The following is a 23128-nucleotide window of genomic DNA, read 5'->3' on the forward strand; positions in this document are numbered from 1 at the left end:
AGACAAGTATGTGGAAAGTCGTTACTCAAGAGTAGCCGTAACAACATCTGACAAATACCATTTGCGTCTGCAAATGTTTTGGGTTGCTCACACTGATCCTTTGCGCTATGTTCCTGTCCCATCGCTCCCTGCTAAAATCCTGCAATTTTTCCTTCCACATTCTGAGTGTTGCCTGGGTGCTTGCCCCACTTTTGATGTGTTATAGCACCAGAGTGCCCCTCCAGAGAGCAATAACACCGGGGAAGCATGGCAGAAAACCTAATAAAGCAGAAGAACATGTGGATAAATCCAGCATTAATGCACTATTGTTACATGAATGACATGCTGCAGAATATACCTACACACGAAAAACAATCATTCTGGAGGGGCCCTTAGTCATATTTCAATCACCTGTCTCCTATCAATATTATTCCCTATAGATCTGAATTCCCATTAGCAACTATGGGAGTAAAGCAAAGGCAGTTAGTGTGGGCGATTAGCAGCCAAACCTAAAAAATGAATATTCTTGCTAGTTAGCATGAGAAAGGGCTAAGTCCACAAAGGTGTACTGCTGACAGGCAGATACTAAGACCATAGAAACACAATTCATAGAGAGGACTCTGTGTGATGTCATTTCCCTTCCTCACCTAGAGAGGAAGGAGTATATAGTACTTCCTGTTCCTCTCACCCCTCCCTCTTCCTTTGAAACATTGGATGCAGATATGCCTCTGCTTGCTCCAGCCTTAGGCATGTGCCTGAAGTAAGTACAAGTATTTTGCTTGCACAATTTTTTATTGCTGCTGTTGCTGTGATGTAATGCATAAAAAAATAAAGTAAATTTTATTTTTATTTTTAAATTTACTTCCCAGGTTGTTTCCTGAATCTTTATAAGCTGGGTAAGAAAGGGGAACCAGCTTATTTCATAGCTGGACTTGCTCAAAACAAGGTTTTACCGCGTAATTCATATGCTTTTAATTTTGCTGCCAAGGATGGGATTTTGAAAAGCTGTTCTCAACTCACATATGTGGGCAGCTGGATGGATAAATTGCAATTAATATATCCTCTCCTACCCATTACAACCCATACCACCATTGGAATCTTCTCTCTAATTTTGTTCTTTGAAATGATCCTCTCACACAGGAAGAATCCCACTTCCCTCTGGCATCACCAGCTCCTGATTTCTGAAATATAATCAACCTCTATGACATCCCAAAGACAGAGTTCTCTCTCTCTCTCTCTCTCTCTCATTTGTCCACACACCTAGTGTCTATTTCTTATCACAGATGTGTCCACTTTCTGGGGCAAGGAGGTACGATCTACGTGCCCTCCTCAAATACTTTTCCTGGTACCAGATTCCTGGTACGATCTACGTGCAAATAACAAGTCTTTATTCTTTTGGCTTCTGCTCCCCCCCCACACACACACCACACCACAAGGTGGAGATAAACATTACTGAACCACCTTCAGTTTTGTGGGGTTTCCAGAAAAAAATTATTGCAGAATAGGGAAATTTGCCTAAGGCAATCAGAAAAAATATAGCGCTCTAGAGCAGAGCGGAGGAGCGATTTTGCTGCCTGAAGCCCACATGCCTTTATGGACAAACTTCCAGGGGCTCCATCCCAGGTGTGAGCAGGGCCAAAGCAAGGACAGGCCAAGCAAATGAGGTGACTCTTGCCTTTGTATAGAAGGATAATGTTTAGCCTTGCAAAAGCCAGAGGTTTATACACACACGCGCGCCTCTCCCCATCCTCCATTGAGGGAAGCAATGGGCATTATCAATGTTCAAGGTTACGTTGCAGCCAGACAAAAGTATTTGAGGAGGGCCACAGAGTGGGGGGATGAGGGATGGAAGGTGGCCTGGACTAGGGAGATTCCCGAGGGCCAGACAGAGAGGCCTGAAGGGCCCCATTCAGCCCACGGACCAGAGGTTCCCCAACTTTATTCTAGAGAATGATCTATTTCTGCACAATCATTTTTCCTTTACAAAGGAGATCTAGTTGTGTGGATCTAGTTTTGCTGACTGCACTACATCAGTGGATTTCTAGTTTGAATAATAAGGAATTGCTTTATAGAGATGTTTTAAAATTTTATATATTGCATTTTGTTGTTGTATTTTATGTAAACTGCTTTGGGAAGACTTATTCTTGAAAAAAATAAGTACAAAAGAGGTACCAAAATAAAGAAGTAAAATAAAACACCTTAAACAAAGCTAAAAACAGCCACACTTGCCTACTGTAATTTGCAGTTTGCATCCATTCTTTGTTGAAGAAGAAGAAGAAGAAGAAGAAGAAGAAGAAGAAGAAGAATAGTAGTTTGGATTTGATATCCCGCTTTATTACTACCTAAGGAGTCTCAAAGCGGCTAACATTCTCCTTTCCCTTCCTCCCCCCCCCAACACACACTCTGTGAGGTGAGTGGGGCTGAGAGACATCAAAGAAGTGTGACTAGCCCAAGGTCACCCAGCAGCTGCATATGTGGAGGAGAACCCAGTTCACCAGATTACAAGTCCACCGCTCTTAACCACTACACCACACTGGCTCTCGTGAAACAGACAATTCTCCATGAAAGAATTAAGCACTAGGAAACACACACACCCTCATCACTGCCTACTTCACGGGTGTTGTAAGAAATGCTGAAATAAAATGTTAAATAACCACTTAATGTTAAAATGTTAAATAACCACTTAATATTATTATGAGGGGCTGATTTCCCTGAGACACCATCCGGGATGAAGTCCTGTAGACTTCACCACCTGTTCCAGGATATATCTTGGAGCAAGTAGTTGGTGTAGACACACTTTCACTGACACGAGATCTTCTGCAGAGCAAGTGAGGGGGTGGGGGATGCCAAATGAGCAAGCAGTTCATGAGAGACAGCTGCTTCTTGCGATGCAAAAGATGTCAAGCAAACAGGCCAACAACCACCACCACCCCACCACCCCCTGCAGAGGACATGAGACGCCAATGGGAAAGCTGTTCAAGAGGCCATTTAAATGTTTCTGGAAGACAGGCTGCGCCTGCACATCACACTTCAGGATCCCTGCCCTGCCAGTACTAGGGCTCCCAAAGGCACAAATACCTTAATGTTCAGCAACAGCAAAATTTTACACAAATTTTGCCTGGATCAGATAGTTGGAGATCTGTTTCCCCTAAAACATGCTCTATTCTCAAGAAGTTAAGCGCATTCATCCCTTTGCACCCAACACAACAGCAGATGCAAACATGTGTGCATTAATAGCAACACCCATGAGGAACAAAGATAAACCCTCAGAGAGTGAACGGCTTAAGACAATCCTTGCCAAGTAAATATTTCCTCAGCACAAAATCAGGTATGTAATTCTGAATGACTTTTATTCTCTGTTTGTTTTTTCCACTTCTGCAAAAAATAAGGAGCCCCCTGACTCCAAGCTTTAGGTCTCTCTTACCATGTTTGTGCCCCTCTCAAACACAAATCCATAATTTCAAAAGGGGCTGTCAGTATATACATTATTTCTCCTGGCAGTTCCTCCATATCTAGTCCAGCTTGCTATCACACTAGAAAAGGGGAAAGGCTTCCGATGGCAAGATTAGTGAAACGTATTATTCCTGCTTTATGGAACTTTAGACTCCAACTTCCATAGTTCCCCTAAGTTCTACATTTAGCCACACATCAACATAGCTACTTAAATTGCAACCCCTTTTGTGTGAACTGTGGATTATGTTCACTATGCAATTCATTAAACTTAGATCATAATAGCTATTCAATGGTTGACAGCCCATGGTACTTGCTTCCTGCATGATGTGTGCCAACGATTGCATAAATCAATGACTGTGTTGTTTATATGCACCTAGAGATAAAAGGCAATTAATAGCCAGACTTTCAAACCACATTTTCCACTCAAGGTTCTGGAATTGTATTTTTTTCCTCCCCACCAGACTGTAGCTCATCAGGATAAGGCGGCCTGTTGTTTCTATGGTAGTGGAAGCTGGCCTATTTGGGCAAATGGGGCACTGCCCCACCAACCTCAGTCTGCCGTCAGTGAATGCCCATGTGCCTGTCTTCTTACCTGCAATCTGCCCAGGGGTGGCCCTGCCTGTCAGCCACCTCCTCCTGGGTCTCAGCACTACCTTTGTAGAACTAAATGAGGATCAGCATGGGGGACAAACCTAGAATTGCTTCCATCTGTCATGGGCTCTGGATACTGTTGGCCTCCCTACTTACCAATCTCAATTCATAAACTTGTTGCTTGTCAATCTGTACATTTAGACCAAATTGTATTTGCACTGTTGGTATGAAAGTGAGTGGCAAAATGTTAATACACTATTGGATCTTCTTTTGGGGTGTGTTGTTGTTTTTTGGACCAGTTTATGATAAGCCTAAAAACCTCAATTTGTGTTCTCAAAGCAGTGGGGATTTTTTAAAATGTCTAATGGTGTTAATGTTTTAACATCAACCATCAATGTTGTTGTTAATTTATATAAGGTCCCAGAGTGGGTTATGCCATTACAAACAATATTAAAAACAATTCAAAACAACAACATTCCCCAATAGTAATAGCTTCCTCTCACCCCACTCCACCCCCACCATGGGCCACTTGAAAATTCCCAAGGCTTTGGCAAACTACCGCATGGTTTTTCTGCCTATTGTAGCACCTGCCATGCCTTGTGCTAGATGCTTTGATATTTAATTGCACTTCATTGTTTCTTTTATTTCTTATACTGTATTTTATTGTGTTACATAAAAAAATTCCTTCAGTAGCACCTTAAAGACCAACTAAGTTTTTATTTTGGTAAAACTTAGTTGGTCTTTAAGGTGCTACTGAAGGAAATTTTTTTATTTTACTTCGACCCAGACCAACACGGCTACCTACCTGTAACCAGAATTATTGTGTTACATTTGAGTTCCGTAGAATCCCACGGAAATTCAAATTGTAAGTGTTCTTCACAAACATGCCAGGGGCCCCTTCAAGGAGGTTTGTGATCTGTAGACCCCGGTCTATAGTACATGCCAGTATTGTGAGACTGATTCCCATTCCCATTCACTTGTCCAATCCAAGAAGACAGGTTCTCGGTCACTGCTGGATCTCCTGTATTGCAGCCATAGGTGACCTGCCTTCCCCACCAAGCCTTTGCTCCCTGCTGTCTCCCATCGTATCTGCAGACATTGCTTTCACGCAACCTCCAGTTCTTTGGTGCTGCACTGCTTCAAACGAATTGCCCCACATACTGGCCACTCATCAGCAATAAGGCTTCATCCCTGGCCATCCCCACCCCATTGCAATTTCTCTCTCTTTGGGCTCCATGCTCAGTCAGACCTACCTGATGCTCCTCTCCCTGCATCCTTTATCCTAGCCTAGGCAAGGCCTGAGGCAACTCCAGCTATTCATCTAGAAGCCTCCTTTAACTCCACTTTGCAAGTTCGAACGCCCACCGGCTGGCGCTAATCAAAGCCCTCACTACCACGGCTCCTTAAGAGGCCTGTAGCATTACTGGTGTGCCAAGGGCTATTAGAAGAAAATGTAGATGTGGCCATCCCTGCCTGGAATGCTTCAAATGTACTGTACAAGATGAATACAAAGGAAATGTCAATGGCTCTGTCACCCATGAGGAAATGAGGAGGGCCATTAAAGTCAAAGAACAATTAAACCATGACCAGGGAAGCGCTGTAAGAAAATGTTGCCATGTAACCCTGGTGTGCACATGTTAACTGTGCAATTGGCTGAGGGGGTTGGCTATATTTTATACGTGTGTGTGTGTGTGTACATACACTTTCCCCTTCTCAGCAGTTAACGTTCTGCCAGCACTAAGCACGCTCAGTGTCTGGTTTGAGGGACACCCCCCAACACACACTTTGAATCCCCCGCTTTAAATTTTGGGATTGCTCTGAATCTGCTGATCCCTTCCTCTTATGCTTTGCTGTGTTGGCTCCGTAAGTCACAGCACTCAGATCAAAATGAGAACCTAGGATGATTTTTAAGATCTACTTAAAGGCAAGAACTAAAGCACAGGAATCAATATTTTCCAGAGGATACTAGAAGAGACACCAGTAGTGATAAACAACAACAATTAGCATTTGAATTATATAGCACTTTAAACAACTCAATCCCTTACAAGGACACTTTTAAAAAGGTCATAATTATTATCCCCATATTGTGAGGCAGAGTACAACTTTTCTATTCCTTTGACCATTCACTGCAGTAGGAGTGAGATTCAAAGCAAGGACTCTGGAGTCTTAGCCGCAATGCTACATTCAGCTCAGCGTGGAAGTTTATTTTCAGACTTCCCAGTTGCCCCCAGATTTCAAACAGACTGGTTGGGATCTCATCATCTTTGAAATAGGAGCCCCATGGGGCATCAAGCCACAACTCAGGCATAGAAACTCATTAGCCGGTTTTATAGATTTTTGGCCTTAACGTTAACTCGTCAATCGGACTTCTTCACCGCTGCCATTCCCCAAAGTGAAATTAAACTTCTGTTTTGGAAAACAACTCTGTAATCATCTATAACAATTTAATTACATATAATTTTCAACAGGTGCTACTCGAATGGCTGATTAATCAAAATCAAATCAACCCCTAATTGTCACAGAAGGCCAAATCCACCTGCTGTGCTTTTGGAAAGGAAGCAGAACGGCATCAGAAGAGCCACCACAAAATAGGCAGGCAGCACAATTTTTACACCATCACCTCCTCCTTGCCTGATTTTGCTGCGGTCCTGTGCAGGCTTGCAAGAAACCAATAGTTGGAACAGAGCAGCCCTTTTCATACTTCAGGTACCCCACAGCACTTTACAGTAATTACTTAGTGGTATGGACTCCGGCTGTGTAGGCGAAGGCAGCAGCAATTATACTCACAGTAATAATTCATGCCCAGCCTAGTGCATTCAGATCCATTTTATTGAGATACATGGCTTACCTCAAGCACCTTGAAAATTGCGCCAGAGTTGTTGTTGTTTCTATTTCTATCAGCAAACCAAGAATAACAAGTGAACCTGAGCAAAAGGGAACTTTATGTTTCTTGCTGGTCTCATGAAAAAGGCACAAACTGCTAAAGTGTACATGAGCACCATGGTTTCATTCACATATGCACAGTGCAGTGGTACGGAGGAATTTGCCCCCACAGCAACAAAATAGCATGCCAGAACCTATTTCCCCACATGAAATATCAGATGGTACGGCCCCTTTTGCCATGAGAGGATGTTACGAGGCTCATCAGAAGCAAATTGTGTTCCACGGTTTCCGTGTAAATAAAAAATAGGAAACAAAAAAAAGGTCCGATTGGTTCTCATTTGTTACTTCACACTGGTGGAGCTCTAATGTAAATAGGACTGTGGCTAAAACCAGGGCCATCTTTAGCATATGCAGCACTGGGGTCCAAAGATCCGCCCAGCACCCCAAAATTTAGGGCAGCCTGGAGGGAGGGAAGCCAGCACCGTGGTGGGTGGCGGGTTCCCCCGGGGGTAGCGCGCACGCGGTCGGCGGCCAGGTCAGGGGCTCCACCGTGGACAGCAGTGGCGGCAGCTGTTGCTCGGTCTCCGAGGTGGTGGTGGTAAGAGCGTAGGCGGCTTCAGCGGCGGGTACCTGGCGTCCCCCAGAATTTGGCACCCAGGTGCCCTGCAAGCCTTGCACCCCTGGATAGAGACAGCCCTGGCTAAAACAACAACAGTGCTCCCTTCAGGGCATTGGGCTTGGGGATATGTGTCCTCTTCAAGAAAGGGTGCTGTACATGCAGGATATAAGGCCTTCTGAGGAGATTCAGACTCTGGTTTTTTTCTGGCTGGAGTCTGATATCTTAGCTCCACCACTTCCACTCGGGTGGTGATGGTTGCCCAAAGACCTTCAGAAAAAGGAGGAAGGAATTAGGCTGCGGGTGTAAGGCTAAGAGATCAGGAAAGGTAATTTCTTGGTCACAGAATTTCACCAGTCACAGAAAATTGCTGATGTGTTAACCAGACTGAACTTGGTTGATGCAAACCCTGTAGATACACCAATGGTAACAGGTTTTCAGGTGGAAGATAGACAATGAAGCATTTTCTTATATTACACTGTACAGCGGTGTTCTAGGCAAACTAAACTTCATTGCCAGATGTTCAAGACCTGATATTGCAGTCAGCACTAATCTGCTGAACACACACACTAACAATCCTACAGTTAAGATTTGGAAAGCACTGAAGCGCATAGCACATTACCTGAAAGGTACTATGCACTGCAGACTGAGATACACTGATCAAAAGTCTGGAGGACTTGAAATATTTGCAGATGCAAGTTTTAGAAGTGACACCACAGATGGTAAAAGCACATCTGGAGTTCGCTACATGTACAACCAGAGTCTGTTTAACTGGTCGTGCGCGATGCAAACAACAGTGAGCCTAAGTTCTTGTGAAGCTGAACTCAATGCTCTTTCATATTCACTTATGGATTGTGAATGGTTCTTGCAATTGTGTAAAGACATGAGAATTCATGTAGAGTGCCCTATACAGGTTTATCAAGAGAACAAAGCATGTTTGGCTTTGCCAACCTCTGAGAGTTGTAAGCAAAGCACAAAGCACTTGCAGTTAAAATTACGATGTGCAAGGGAATGTGTTCCGAACGGACTCGTAACGGTGTCCTACATGCCAGGAACTGAGATTCCTACAGATTTGTTGTCCAATGTCATTCCCAGGAAACGACGGGGTGAGCTCCCGTTGCTCAGTCCCAGCTCCTGCCAACCTAGCAGTTCGAAAGCATGTCAAAATGCAAGTAGATAAATAGGAACCGCTACAGCGGGAAGGTAAACGGTGTTTCCATGTGCTGCTCTGGCTTGCCAGAAGCGGCTTTGTCATGCTGGCCACATGACCTGGAAGCTATACACCGGCTCCCTCGGCCAATAATGCGAGATGAGCGCGCAACCCCAGAGTCGGTCACGACTGGAGGAGACATGTTTTTCTTTTGTTCTGCCCTACGCTTAATAAAGTAGCTTTTAGTACACAACCTCAGCCTGGCTCCGTCTGCATTTTATCTCTGCTGGACTCTGAATATGTGCTCAGTGTCTCCAAGACATGAGTCACAATAAATCGTTGGGAAGAGCTGTCAGAACTCCCTAGAGCTGCACACTGAACACTGATGGGAGAGACAGGCTGGATTCGTTCCTGCATTATGCCTGTGGATCATTCCTGCCCCCGGCTGACCCAACAGTGTTGACTTCACTACTAGGTGGTGCCTCTCCCTGACATCCCATTGAGCCCAGCAATGGGGCAAACCCTGGCAGGATGTCACAGAGGGCTCCCTCCAGATGTTCTTGGCTTGCGACATCCATCATACCTCACAGTGCTGGCTGGGGCTGATGGGAGTTGCAATCTAAAACATCCCAATGATGGAGAAGGTTGGGCTCTATATCATCTCAATTGGCATGTTTGAACCTATCCTCAAGATTAGCTGGCATGTTTCATGCATTACCCAATGTAGCACAGCAGCTGCGATCTTGTGATTGTTCTCACAGCACTCCTGATAATTATATTTCTACAACTTCTACCTATATAAATAGGGCAGACCTAAACAGACTGGTGAAAGTTAAAAACACTGCAAGTGTTTTGTAGGAGAATGATGGGACAGTGACTATCGCACTACTCCACAGGAAATGTATCAAACAGGCCACAGGCTTTTGTGTCCCTGCAGCACCTTCTCATAAGGATTTGATGACTGACCGTTCTCAAAGCTGACTTCCTCATTGGCCAATTGGCGCCTTTGCTTTCGGCCCCAGCTGCACCACAGACACGCCACAATCTATTGATTTATTTACTCCATTTATCAAGCGCCCAACAATAGTTTTCTGGGTGACGTATAAAATAAAGCATTAGAAATCACAGTTTCAATAAATCAAGAATCAATAAAGCAGGAAATAAAGCAAATTAAAAAAAAGAAAACCATTCCAAGGAAGAGGGTCTAGAGATTAAAACATCACAGCAACAATCAGCTAATACAGAAAGCCAAGAGATAAGTTCCACAGAACGAAAGCAACCATGCTCAAACCATAACGTTATACAGATTTTTTTTTTAAGATCTTTAAAAGCCTGGGTGTAGTAATGAGTAATTATAGAGCTAAGCACCATCTCAAGTTATTATGGATCCTAAGACTCTACAATTTAGCTTGTTCTTGTGGTTACTTTTATTTTCCTATCTAGTTTTGTGCTAAACTGTTCATCAAGAGGCTGTTGCCTCTTTTCTCAGTCTTAAAATATAGTAACCGGGTCTTAAATATCAAATTAGAACCGTGGAAACAAGAAAAAAAAATCAGATATCCTATGGGAGAATTAAGGGATTCAATCCAGAAACAGAAGAATGGCAGCAATATGTGGAAAGACTAGGCCGCTATTTCTTTGTTAATGAAATCATTGAGGGAAAACAAAAATGCCTATTCATCTGGTATCAAAAAGATTCTGAGGTGGGTCTCTGATGGGGCACCCTACAGTTCACTATTCACTAAATGTTAGCATGGGGGAGCACTTAAGAGACAGGCCTCGTTTGAAGATCTTGGGGTCTTTGAAGAGAATATCTTTCAGATATTGAGGAATCAAGCTATGAAGGGCTTTAATGGTGGACTTGGGCCTTGAAACGGGCCAGGTGCTACTACGGAAGCTTTCAGTACCTTCCAGCACTGAGTCTCAGCCTTCTGGTTGCCATTGCAACCCCATACCATCCCTGGTTCAGTCATAACCTTAACTGTAACATTTTGCTGAAGGTCAACTCCAACCATTCCTCTGATTTAGATAATGCAAAGTCCAGGAGATATATGACTTCATGGATGATTGCCTGCTAGCCTTATACTTTACCCTTGAGTGTAGCATAGCCACAATTTACACTTTATCACCATGAGCAAAGACTTGGAGCTATAAGTATTCTCTTAACCGTAGAAGACAATGGGAATTTAATAGGAGTCAAGATTCGCCACGTCTTAATCCCAGAACCTGTTTTTAATGCTGTGGTTTAGGCTCCAGAGATTTCAAAATGATGTGACTGGCAGAATGCCTCCCCCGCCCCCCCAAAAAACCTCCTAACAACCAACCCTCATTCATTTAGGGGCAGGTTATGGGGAAAGAATCTCCAGAATGGGAAGGAATTATGACCCACTTCATTTCTAGCCCATTCCTAGTTGGAATTAGAGATAAGAAACCATTTCTAGTCGGAATTGCAGTCAGGTTTAGGTGTGCTATGAAAGAATAAAAAATTATCAGGATTTATCCCTGCCCTTGCCTCGAACCTAAGGTCTCCTCAGGTGGAGCAAAGAGAGCTGGACCCTCCAGCAGATCTCCACCCTGCAATGATCCTGAAGTGCCATCAAACCTGATATTCCTGCCCCAGCCATGATGATTCCTACACCAGCTGCCTGAGCTTCTGGCTGGCTCTTAGAGCTCCCCTCATCTCCTCCAAGGGCTGGAGAAGCAGAAGAGATGGTGAGAAATGCAGGTACTTCAGAGATTTGAAGTTCCCAGCCCATGACGTTGCTCTGTGATTGAGACCCAAGAAAGGGTGGAATCCGCAGCTCCTATGTAGGCTTACCATTTGAGTTGCTCCCCTGATTAGGGTTGCCATATTTCAAAAAGTAAAAACCAGGAGCTTTTGAAAAACACACACACACACACACACACACACACACACACACACACAAAAGCGATTTTTTCAATTGACTTGCCTAAGATCCAGGACGAAGTGCAGCCTTTCAGAAATCCCTCCCGGACGTCAATTCTGCCTTTGAAATCCAGGTAATGTCCAGACATATGGCAGCCCTACCCTTGATGAAGCAACAGCTCTCCTCAATGCTCCAAGCTTCAGCCTTCCTGGCCTGCGGAAATGGCCCCAAAACAACAGCCATCCAGGAATACTTGAGACCTGGCACCTGTCATTCTGGAAAGGAAGCACTTAGATGGGCAATATATTCCCATCTAAGTTGTATAGCTCCTGCATTGCACTGCTGAACCCAAAAAAGTTCAGCTATCCTTGCTGGGAACTAAGCAGCTATTCAGCTGATGTGTGCTGTCAGTGCCCCTGCTTCGAAGGCTGGCTTTATTTTGAGGCAGTTATTGAATATGATTGTTTTACTGCTGAGGGGGGCACATAAAGATTGTGGGTCCGTCCTTCCAGCTTAACTGCCTATTGTTTGGAGCAAAAGTTTTATGCTCCCCAGGGGCAGCCTCCCCAAGACCAATACTACCTTGCAAAAGATTTGTTCTGTTTTCACCAATGCACAAAAGCACCCTTGCATTCATGAAGCCCAGCCAGGATGCACTCGAAAGAACCTCTTATTTATTCACAAAGCAGTCTTCTGCAAGACCCTAAGACCTGGAGTGAGGGAAAACAGTTCCGATGAATAATGCATCACTGCCAGAGGTACTCTCAGCTGCCTTCCAGCTGAGAAACACTCTCCCTTTCTCTCTCCCTCTCCCTCTCCCTCTCCCTTTCCCCACCTCTGTGTCCACAGAGAAAGCATTTCTCTAACCTGGAAGACTGCTTAAAGGACACTTTTAGCAAAAAATTAATATCTCAAAGGGAGCAGAGGACATTTTCTCAGGAAAAAACAACAACCCCCAAGAGTAAACAGTCTTGCTGCATTCTTTAGCCTGGAAAGATATTGGAGGAAATGGTCATTGGAAATGTTTATTTGCAGCAAAAAGAAAACCAGAAGCAGCCAAGCCAAGGATGCATGAAAAGAATATATATTAAAAACTGGATTTGTCACACATGCTTGAACCCTATTCGGGGCTACTTGGCCTGATGGAGACTAGGCAGGCAGGCACAAGGTCTGCTAGTTTGCAGCAGAAACCAGCTGTGCCCAGCACTGATTGGTTGCTGCTTTGTGACAAATTCCTCCTCCTGAGAAAAGTTTTTCAGCTGAATTTTTTTTTTACCATGTTTCTCCGAAAATAAGACACTGTCTTATATTTATAAGTGACCAGAGGAGGAATGACCGTCGGGAGGAGCGCAGAAAGAAGAAACGCCATGATGCATCTGCAGCAGCACAACTGGACACCTTCATCTGCCCCAGCTGCAACAAAACCTGTCTCTTCTGTATCGGTCTCTACAACCACAGCAGTCGCTGTAACTGTCCAACAGTCTGGGTTCACCCAAAAGGCACACACCTCCATTGTCTCTTGAGACAGATGGATGGCAATATTATTATTATTTATTATTATTATTGTTGTTGTTGTTGTTGTTGTTATTGTTGTTATTATTAGGAATGCACTGCATGAAGAAGCTCCCAGTTCAATCCTCACACCAAAATACCTCTCCCCATCACTACCACATCTCCATCTGCTGCTTCATAAGTGCCCTGAATTACTCTGGGGAATTTCTCAAATATATACCGTGTTTCCCCTTTTTTAATACGTAGTCAAAAAGTAAGGCATGGCAGGGTTTTTAATCGTTTGAGAAATGTAAGACATACCCCGAAAATAAGCCATACTCCCGCGACGTGCGGAGCAAGACCACCTAGCGCCCCAGCCAGCTAGCGGGACCCAGTACGCCAGCAGCAACAGGAGGAGGAAGCCTGCCGGGTTGGGTCGGTGCCCGGAAGCGGTGGCTGCTGCTGCAGCGCTGATAAAGCGTGCAGCAGTGCCGCACGGAACACTGAGGGCACAAGCCAGCAGGACCCAGCTCCTGCAATGCCGGCCGTGGCAGGAGGAGGAAGCCTGCCAGGTCGGGTTGGCGCTCGGAAGCGGCGGCGGCTGCAGCGCTGACAAAGCGCGAAGCAGCACCGCTCTCCCTCTCTGTGTGGGTGTCAGTCTCTTTCTGTGTGTGTGTGCGCGCGTCTCTCTCTCTCTCCCCCCGTGCGTCTTTCTCTCTCTCCCCCTGTGTGCGCGTCTGTCTCTCTCTGTGATCGCGTCTCTCTCCCCCCCCCCTGTCGCGGTCACACAGACCTGCACATCACCCCCGGACGTTTGACGGTCTATTGGTGATGTGCCAACGACAAACAAATACTCTCAATCACTCACACACCTCAGACCAGGATATAGTAAAATAAAACAAGTTGGTTTATTGAATGTTCTTATGCGTATTGGTTACTGTACAAAGCTTAAAACAGTTTCAAAATCACAGATGATTCCTATACCGGCCTAATACCTCTAAATAAGAATTACCGGCCTATTACCTCTAAAAATAACTAATAATAATTATCACTAAACTCATAACACTATATCCTGTCTATCTCACTATTTAACTGCCACCACAATAATAACCAGCACCAGCTCCTCTCAACTATCTCACTCTCCTCACATCTAACTCTCCCAACTCTCTCCTCTCATCTCATCTAACTCTCCCTCAACTCTCCTCATCTCCCGCCTGCCTGCTTCTCTCTATATACACTCTGCTTCTGGCTGGAGAGCTCCCATTGGTCGTTTCCCTCCCTGGCAACTTAACCCCTTCTAGGCCCTCTAGAGGTGAAACGCCACATACCTCCCCCCTTAATTAAGTTTGAAACAGGAGGGTTAACTTCTTACAGTTACTCTCCTGTTCAAACAACAATAGTTCAAAATACAACATTTATACCTTTACCTTTACCTCCTCCCGTCCAAATATACACATATACATACCACTTCTAAATGCATAAAACAACTTTTTCTTTTTTTCTTTTTTTCAATGTCCACTCAGTCCTCTCCCTCCGGTCTCCTGGACAAGGCATCTGCCATGGTGTTCAAGGACCCTTTTACAGTTTTTATGGTAAAATTAAAGTCTTGTAGTTGGAGGGCCCACCTCATTAACTTACTGTTATTGTTCATTGTCCTCAACCACAGTAATGGTGAATGATCCGTACATAGGGTGAATTTCCGGCCCCACACATACGGCCGGAGTCTCTGCAAAGCCCAGTAGATCGCAAGACACTCCTGTTCCATGGTTGATAGATGTCTCTCTCTTGGAAGCAACTTCTTGCTGATGAAGGTGATTGGGTGCAGGTCATCTTTCTCGTCTGGTTGACACAGCACGGCCCCAATCCCGGTGTTGGACGCATCTGTGTAGATGGTGAACTCCTTCTCATAATTGGGTGCCACGAGGACCGGTCCAGATGTTAAGGCACTTTTTAAAGCATCAAAGGCCTTCTGACACTCCGGCGTCCACTGCACCTTATCTGGCTCTTTCTTCTTGGTTAAATCAGATAAAGGGGCTGCTATCTCACTGAATGCCGGTATAAACTTTCGATAATATCCAGCTAGTCCTAGGAAGGCTCTAACTTTCTTTTTGGTGGTAGGTGTAGGCCAGGTGGCAATGTCATTCACTTTAGTTTCTAACGGCTTCATCACACCTCCTCCTACCATATGTCCCAGGTATTTAATAGTGGAGCCTCCTATTTGACATTTACTGGCTTTGATTGTCAGGCCAGCCTCCTTAATTCGGGAGAACACTTCCCTTAAATGCTCCTTGTGACTCTCCCAAGTTGGACTATATACAGCAATATCATCTATATACGCCATCGTGAATGTTCTTAACCCATTCAGGATTTTATCTACCAGCCGTTGAAATGTTGCTGGTGCATTTTTTAACCCAAATGGCATGACAGTAAATTCAAACAACCCTAGTGGACTTCTAAAAGCTGTCTTTTCTTGGTCTTTAGGATTCATTTGTACTTGATAGTACCCCTTTGTCAAGTCCAAACAGGTGATATACTGACATTGGGCTATCACCTCTATTAGATCATCTAGTCGTGGCATTGGATATGCATCTGCCTTCGTCACGTGGTTTAATTCCCGAAAATCCAGGCAAACTCTCAATGATGCATCTGGTTTCTCTACTAATATTAGGGGGGCCGCCCAGGGGCTTTCCGATGGGATTATTATTCCCGCTTTCAGCATCTCCCTGACCTCTTTGCTTACTTTATTCACATACTCCCCAGTTATTCTGTAAGGGTTTATAGCAATTGGCTTTGCATCCCCGGTATCAATACAGTGCACCACTCCCTTAGCTTTCCCCGGAGTGTCACTGAAAATACTGGCATATTCTTGCAGGATCTTGGTAGCCTCTACCCGCTGTTGTGGGGTTAGTGTAGGAGCCATTTTTATTTCTTTTAATGTACACCGTTGCTCCCCAATCCCCTCCCAACATTTTATTTCAGTCTCTTCTGGATCTTCCTTCAAAGCATATAACGTCCAGCATTCAGACCTAAAATATGGCTTTAACATGTTTACATGTACTACCTTCCGCCCTTCTTCTCCTTTTTGGATGACATAATTCACTTCACTCAATTTTGACACTATCTTATAAGGTCCTTCCCATGCCAGTTGCATTTTGTTCCCTCTAATTGGTCTCAATAACAACACCTCACTGTCGGGTTCAAACGTTCTTTCCCTGGCTTTCTTATCATACCAAGTCTTTTGTTTTGTTTGTGCAGCCTTGAGATTTTCCCCAGCTATCTCTAGTGATCTTTTTAAAGTGTTTTGCAAATCATACATGTAATCTGGTACTGTTTTTGGATCTTGTTCCGGATTTTCCTCCCAATTCATTCTTAGCAAGTCTAACGGCCCCTTAACTTTTCGTCCTAACAACAACTCGAATGGACTAAACCCGGTGCTCTCTTGAGGTATGTCGTGATATGCGTACAGCATAGGTTGCAATTTCCTATCCCAATTGTTAGGATTCTCAGCTGCGTACGCTTTGAGGATCCTAATTAATGATCCATTAAATCTTTCCACTAAACCATTGGTCTCAGGGTGATAAGGCGTTGATGTTATATGTTGAATCCCACACATCTCCCACAGTTTTTTCATCGAACGTGAGGTAAAAGATGTTCCTAAATCCGTTACAATCTCACTTGCAAATCCTAGCCTGCTCATATAATTTATCAAAGCCTCAGCCACTTTCTCAGTATCTATGCTACTCAATGGAATTGCTTCAGGGTATCTTGTGGAATAATCAATAATCGAGAGAATATACCGATTCCCTCTCTGGGTTGCTCTGGGCAAAGGTCCTATTATATCCAGTCCCAGTCTCTGAAAGGGAGTGGATATCACTGGTAAAGGACATAACTTTGCCTTTGTTTTGTCATTGCCTGTGCCCCTACGCTGACAAACGTCACAAGCCTGGCAATATTGTTTAATCTGCTTGCCCATGTTTGGCCAATAGAAATTTTGACCCACTCGCTGTTTGGTTCTGGTGATCCCCATGTGCGCTCCAAATAAGCTGTTATGCGCCTGCTTCAGGATCCTTTCTCTGTAGACTTTTGGGATCACTAGCTGCCTTTTAATCTCATTTCCCTGTCTAGATGGTCTGACCAGGATTTCTCGATATAATAGTCCATTGCTCAAACAAAATCTGTCAGGGCTTTCAGGAGTTAGAGGTTTGCCTGCTTTGGCTGCCTCAAAACAAGTTAACAACTCTGAATCTTCTTGTTGCTCATGAGCCAAACTAGATTTTTGTTTTCTTATAATAGGAACCAACAGGGCTTCATTTCCCCCCTCACAGTTTAGTTCCTCAGCTCTAGCTTCATTGGCAACAGTAGCAATCTCCTCAGCGTGAGGTGACTGCTGACTCACTTTAGTACGTGTTAATACAAAAGAACTCTGTACGTGCTCTATGAGATCCCATCCTATTAACACGGCAGAGGGAATCTCTTCAGATATTGCCACTTCCCATTCTCCTGACCAATTCTGGTACTGAATTTGAAGCCGTGCGACTTCCAGCACCACTGGCTGTTTAGAAATTCCTTTTAATCTCATCAATTTTCCAGGGATTATTTTAGAGGGACAGACCAGATCGGCATGAACAATTGTCACCTGAGATCCTGTATCCCGAATCGCAATAACTTGCTTCCCCTCAATCCCAATAAATTCCCCAGCATTCTTCAACAACTGATTTTCATATTTAATGGTATAGCAATGAGCTACTGTGTCTTCAACTGCCACAGCATGAAGGCTGAGTGGAGCTGCTGTCGTCGGGGTGACTGGGCTAGCTTGACTTGCCTCAGCTGACTGGACACAATAAGCTTGCTTCTGAGGGCTAACACTTGGAGCTTTGTCCTGCTTGTTTTTACAATGAAAACTTTTATGGCCAAATTGATTGCACTCCCAACATTTTATTTCTTTAGGATTTGTGTAATTATTTTTCCTCCCCTTCTCTTCATTACTACTAGTGCTGCCTTGGGTTCTGTTTCCTTTCTCTGTCTCTGAGGAAAGGTTTCTCTTCACTGCCTGGGATTTGTTTTTGGGAGACCCCCACAGTTTCCCGCCAAAACTTGGGTCATCAAATCTATGGTCCCGTATTTCATTTATCTGATCAGCTAAATTAGCAGCTTCTTGAAGGGTTCTAGGGTGTTTCTCTTTTATTAGATATCTTAATTGGCCGTGTATAGTTTCATAAAATTGTTCTAAAGCAAACACCTCTTTTATTTGTGATGTGGTACTGGCTTTCTCTGTGTCTAGCCACTTGGTGAGGTAATGTGAAATCTTGGTGCCCAGTTGAGCATATGTTTCCTCCTTCCCTTTTGTCACACTTCGGAACCTCTTTCTTAGCTGTTCTGAGGTAATTCCGAAATGGGTAAAAGTTATTTGTTTAAATAATTCAAAGTCGTTTGCTTGCTCTTCTGGCATATTAGCATAAATTTCAGCTAACTTTCCGCTAATTCTAGCCCTTAAAATGATCATTTTCTCCTCATCTTTTACTTGAAAATCGTTACAGGCTCTCTCAAATGATATTAGAAAAGCTTCTGGGTTATCTTTCTCCTTAAATTCAGGGAAACGTTTCAAATCTACCTTCCCTTGTGTTTGGGAATTAGTATTGTTGCTATTATTTTGATTTTCCTGAGCTGTTAATTCTAATTTTTTCATTTCAATTTGAAATTGCATCTCTTTCTCTCTCAGTTCTCTTTCCTTCTCAATTGTTAACATCATTTCTTTCTCTCTCAGTTGTCTCTCTCTCTCTCTTTCTCTTTCTTCAGCTTGTAACTTTTCTAATTCTAGTTTCAAACTATATTCTTTCTCTAATTTCCATTTCTCAAATTCCTCAGACATTTGTGGAACCCTCCCCTCAGATGGGGTTTCACTAACTGTATCAACTCTAGGCTCTTCAATTTGTAAGGACCCATTTTCCTCCTGGGTTCTTTCAACAGAGGTTTCCCTCACAGCTGGTTTACTTTTCTTAGCTGGCATTTTGTGTGAGAATCTCTATTAAGCTTAACAACTCTAGAGAAATTTCCTCTCAGTTTCTGTTCCTCTGGTTAGGCTCTTCAAGATTCCTGTCACAAAGTTCAGCTAGGGGTTTTCTCTCTCACCCTTTAGCTAACTTCCACTGACTCTGAATCTAACCCACAACCCGAACAGCTTTTGAGTTCTCTTCTCTTGTTGTTACAGCTTCTTCTCAGTACCTCAGAACCACACACTCACACCCCCAGGTTAGATAATTATTCCTCAGATTATCCTCCCCTCCAGGTGTAATGTTGTCCCTATTGGTACTAGTGTTCTAATTCGAACCCGATGCTGTCACTTTTACAGCGTGATAAATCGGATCCCGACGCTGCCACCAGTTTATGTCGCGGTCACACAGACCTGCACATCACCCCCGGACATTTGACGGTCTATTGGTGATGTGCCAACGACAAACAAATACTCTCAATCACTCACACACCTCAGACCAGGATATAGTAAAATAAAACAAGTTGGTTTATTGAATGTTCTTATGCGTATTGGTTACTGTACAAAGCTTAAAACGGTTTCAAAATCACAGATGATTCCTATACCGGCCTAATACCTCTAAATAAGAATTACCGGCCTATTACCTCTAAAAATAACTAATAATAATTATCACTAAACTCATAACACTATATCCTGTCTATCTCACTATTTAACTGCCACCACAATAATAACCAGCACCAGCTCCTCTCAACTATCTCACTCTCCTCACATCTAACTCTCCCAACTCTCTCCTCTCATCTCATCTAACTCTCCCTCAACTCTCCTCATCTCCCGCCTGCCTGCTTCTCTCTATATACACTCTGCTTCTGGCTGGAGAGCTCCCATTGGTCGTTTCCCTCCCTGGCAACTTAACCCCTTCTAGGCCCTCTAGAGGTGAAACGCCACACACCCCCGACAGAGAAAAGGTGCCGCGCAGGTTCCTCTTTGGCTCGTCATTCAGCTGCCCCAGCCTCCTCGCCGAGAGCTGACGCCGCTCCTCTCCTCCTCCTTCCCTTCCCCCCCCCTCCTTCCGTCGGTCCGTCAGTTGGGGTTGCGTGCGCCAGAGCCGCAGGCCCAAGCCTCGTCCCCCTCGCGCTTCCCTCACTAGCGTCTCGGAGCGGGACGGGTCCCGGCCTCCCTCCTCATTCCCCGGCCAGCGTGAGAGAGCCCGGGGAGCAGCCTCTATACCTCTGCGCACACACACACACGGCCGCCGCTGCCTTCGAAGCCATGGCAGCAAGCGCCAAGCCGAAGCAGGAGGAGAAGCACCTAAAGCTGCTGAGGGAGATGAGCAGCCTCCCAGTGCTCCCACCCAATCGCGAGTGCTTCGACTGCGACCAGCGCAGTCCCACCTACACTGACATGACGGTGGGCAGCTTCGTGTATACCTCCTGCTCCACCTCACAGAGTGAAGTCCGTCCCGCCCCCCGTGTGCACGTCTGTCTCCTAGGCAGGTGGCCATCCAGCCTCAGCTTAGAAGCCTCCAAGGAAGGAGAGCCCTTGATTCAGGATGGGGGAGGAGGGGAAACGGAGAGAATAGAAGAGACAGAAAATGCGCGCGGGAGAGAGCGCCAAGTTGTACCGGCACTTAAATAAAAAAGACACCCCCTGAAAATAAGCCACCGTGTGCTTTTTTGAGGAAAAAAAGTTGTAAGGCGGTGTCTTAAAAAGGGGGAAACACGGTAAAGAGTTGTCAGGTAGAAATGCTACCTATTCTGGAATTTCATACCGTACGTTGAAGTGTTAAATTACTTTGTTACAGGGCAGAAATATATTGTGTCCCTGCTCAAGCACACGTCATCATTCATGCTTTGCCCAGTTATACCTTGTATATTGCAGTCATATAAGATATTGCCTCAGGCACCATCGTAGCCAATGAGGTTAATCTGAGGTTCAATTATTGCTAATTGAAAACTTCTCCTGGCTTAATAAATGGTAGTCTATAAAAAAAAACCAGGAAAAGGAGTTAAGGCTGCAGATTCCTCACTTCCTACTTTGCACTTACTTCAGCTTTTCAACCCTTGTCTACTTTAATCTATTGCATTAGGGGATTTCAGTCTGTGAGCCTGCATACATATGTCCTATACATGACTGATGAACATATAATCTGGTCTCTAAAAAAAACAACTGGGACAACCCAAAGTTCTTATGACAGCCTATTTGGAATGGTGGTGACAGCCGACAACTAGAGTTTGGGGGACTTTAAATGAGTTTAAACAGGGAATGGGATGCAGGTATATTGTTGGGAGTTGGTTTAAACAAAAACAAAACCATTTTTTGGCCCCGAGTCTCTAACACGTTGATACCAATGCTGTGATTCAAGCAGAACCAAAGTTTATGAAAGAGATGGTTGTGGTCATAGCAGGCAATATGGGTTAACTCCCATCGCCAAGCATCCAGTGAGCAAATGGTCTGCAGGTTTATCCAAAGAGAGGTTCAGGTGCTTTTTTTGACTATCAAATGAGCTAAACAGCTCGATTGTAACCAAGTTACTTGGGCATAAGTCCGGCTGAGCCCGGTGGGATTTTCTTACTACTAAATACACTTGGGATTGCAGTCCCATCGGCGCTAAAAGCATGCCTTACCTTTTCACTGTGCGGAGCAAGGTGGAACGAGCCTCATTATGGAAAGTGATAATGATGCTGGTTGCTGGCAGGTCGGCACCGTAGTGCACAGAGGCACACCTGTAACAAACAGAGAGAAACAGCATGTGATGAAATGGGGGGTTTGCTAGGAAAGTAAAACTCCCAAAACTGCTGCCAAGCTCACAAAATCCCGTGCACATCTTTACCAAACACCCGATAACGGAATTTTGGTGCCCTGCCAACCTTTTCCCCATATAGCTTCTTTTATTACGGGAGTGCAATTCATCACACGCTGGCAGTTCCGACAGCAGTACTTAGTATCCATCGGATTATAACTGCCAGTAACACCAGTTAACAAGCATGTTGGTTTCAAACAGCACTAACAAAAAAAAGTTGGTAGCAACCCATCCTTTTGGAATCTGCTTCTTGCTCTGTCCAAAGGGCTGGGAGAGGGAAATCTATGGCAATCTATGGCTCTATAGAAGCAGCTGCACTGTTGATTCCTACAAGGCCCAGCAGCAGCTGATAGGATGATGTGGTAGGATGTATATGAATTGGCCATAATTATGGAGAAGTGGCGGTTCCAAGCTTTTATTGATGGGAGTCACATAGTGGTGCTAGTGGTGCAGGGCACCATCCAGACCAGCCCCACACCACATGGGTCATCATCCTCATCATCAGTTCAATTTATACACCGCCCTGTACCCGGAGGTCTCAAGGCAGTTTACAAACAAGACCACAACATATAAAATCAAACCAAAAACAATAACCCATTTCCATTTGTTTCAGCTATTACTCTGCAAATAGCTCCAAAACCAGTTTCAAAATGGTTTCCCCTGCATTTTACTTTTTAAAAATGGGGGGCTTGTTCATGAAGCTAGCTCTCTTTTTAGCGAAAAATAACAAAAAGGCATTTTTTTAAATAAATGATCCTCAAACCAGTCAAAATTGGAGTTCATATGTCAATTTTAAAAGCTACGTTATAGAATGCACATTTAATGTACAAGTGGGTCTATTGTGCTTTGCAGTCTATGTTAACAACAGCCCATTTTGCATGTAAATGGCTTAATGTAAATTAGCAGTGTGTTAGTACCACAGGCAAAACAAACCAGAGTCTGGCTTCTATTGTCTGAACCTGGCTCATGGCTTGTTTTTTCCCAAAAACAAACCCGTAAGCAGTCAGCCAAGAACAAACTTTGGCTACCATTCATGGTTTGTTTGAGAGAGAGCAATCACAAGCCCAGGTTCAGGTGACACAACCAAGTGACTCTAGCTTGTCTTCTCGGTGGTGTGGTAGCACCAGCCCACTGCACATTCTCATTAAACTATAGTTTGTTTTAAGCTATTGTTCAACGTGACACATGAACCAGGCCATTGAGACCAACAGCTGCTTTTAGCATTATTTGTGAAAACACTCTTTTAAAACACAGATGAGGACATAGGGGAGAAGTGGGCATTGGCAGA

The 23128-nt window shown here is 44.3% G+C and overlaps 1 protein-coding gene across 1 annotated transcript in view; it reads right to left on the reverse strand.

Annotated features, from left to right (window-relative positions):
- Positions 1-23128, reverse strand: part of GALNT16 (polypeptide N-acetylgalactosaminyltransferase 16) — a 168490-nt gene that overhangs the window by 54600 nt on the left and 90762 nt on the right. Inside the window, exon 3 of the mRNA XM_035113536.2 lies at positions 21665-21763. Coding sequence (XP_034969427.2) covers positions 21665-21763 — 99 coding nt within the window. The remainder of the gene's footprint in view (positions 1-21664; positions 21764-23128) is intronic.

Source organism: Zootoca vivipara, chromosome 1, assembly GCF_963506605.1.
Source record: "Zootoca vivipara chromosome 1, rZooViv1.1, whole genome shotgun sequence".
NCBI classification, from domain to species: Eukaryota; Metazoa; Chordata; class Lepidosauria; order Squamata; family Lacertidae; genus Zootoca; species Zootoca vivipara.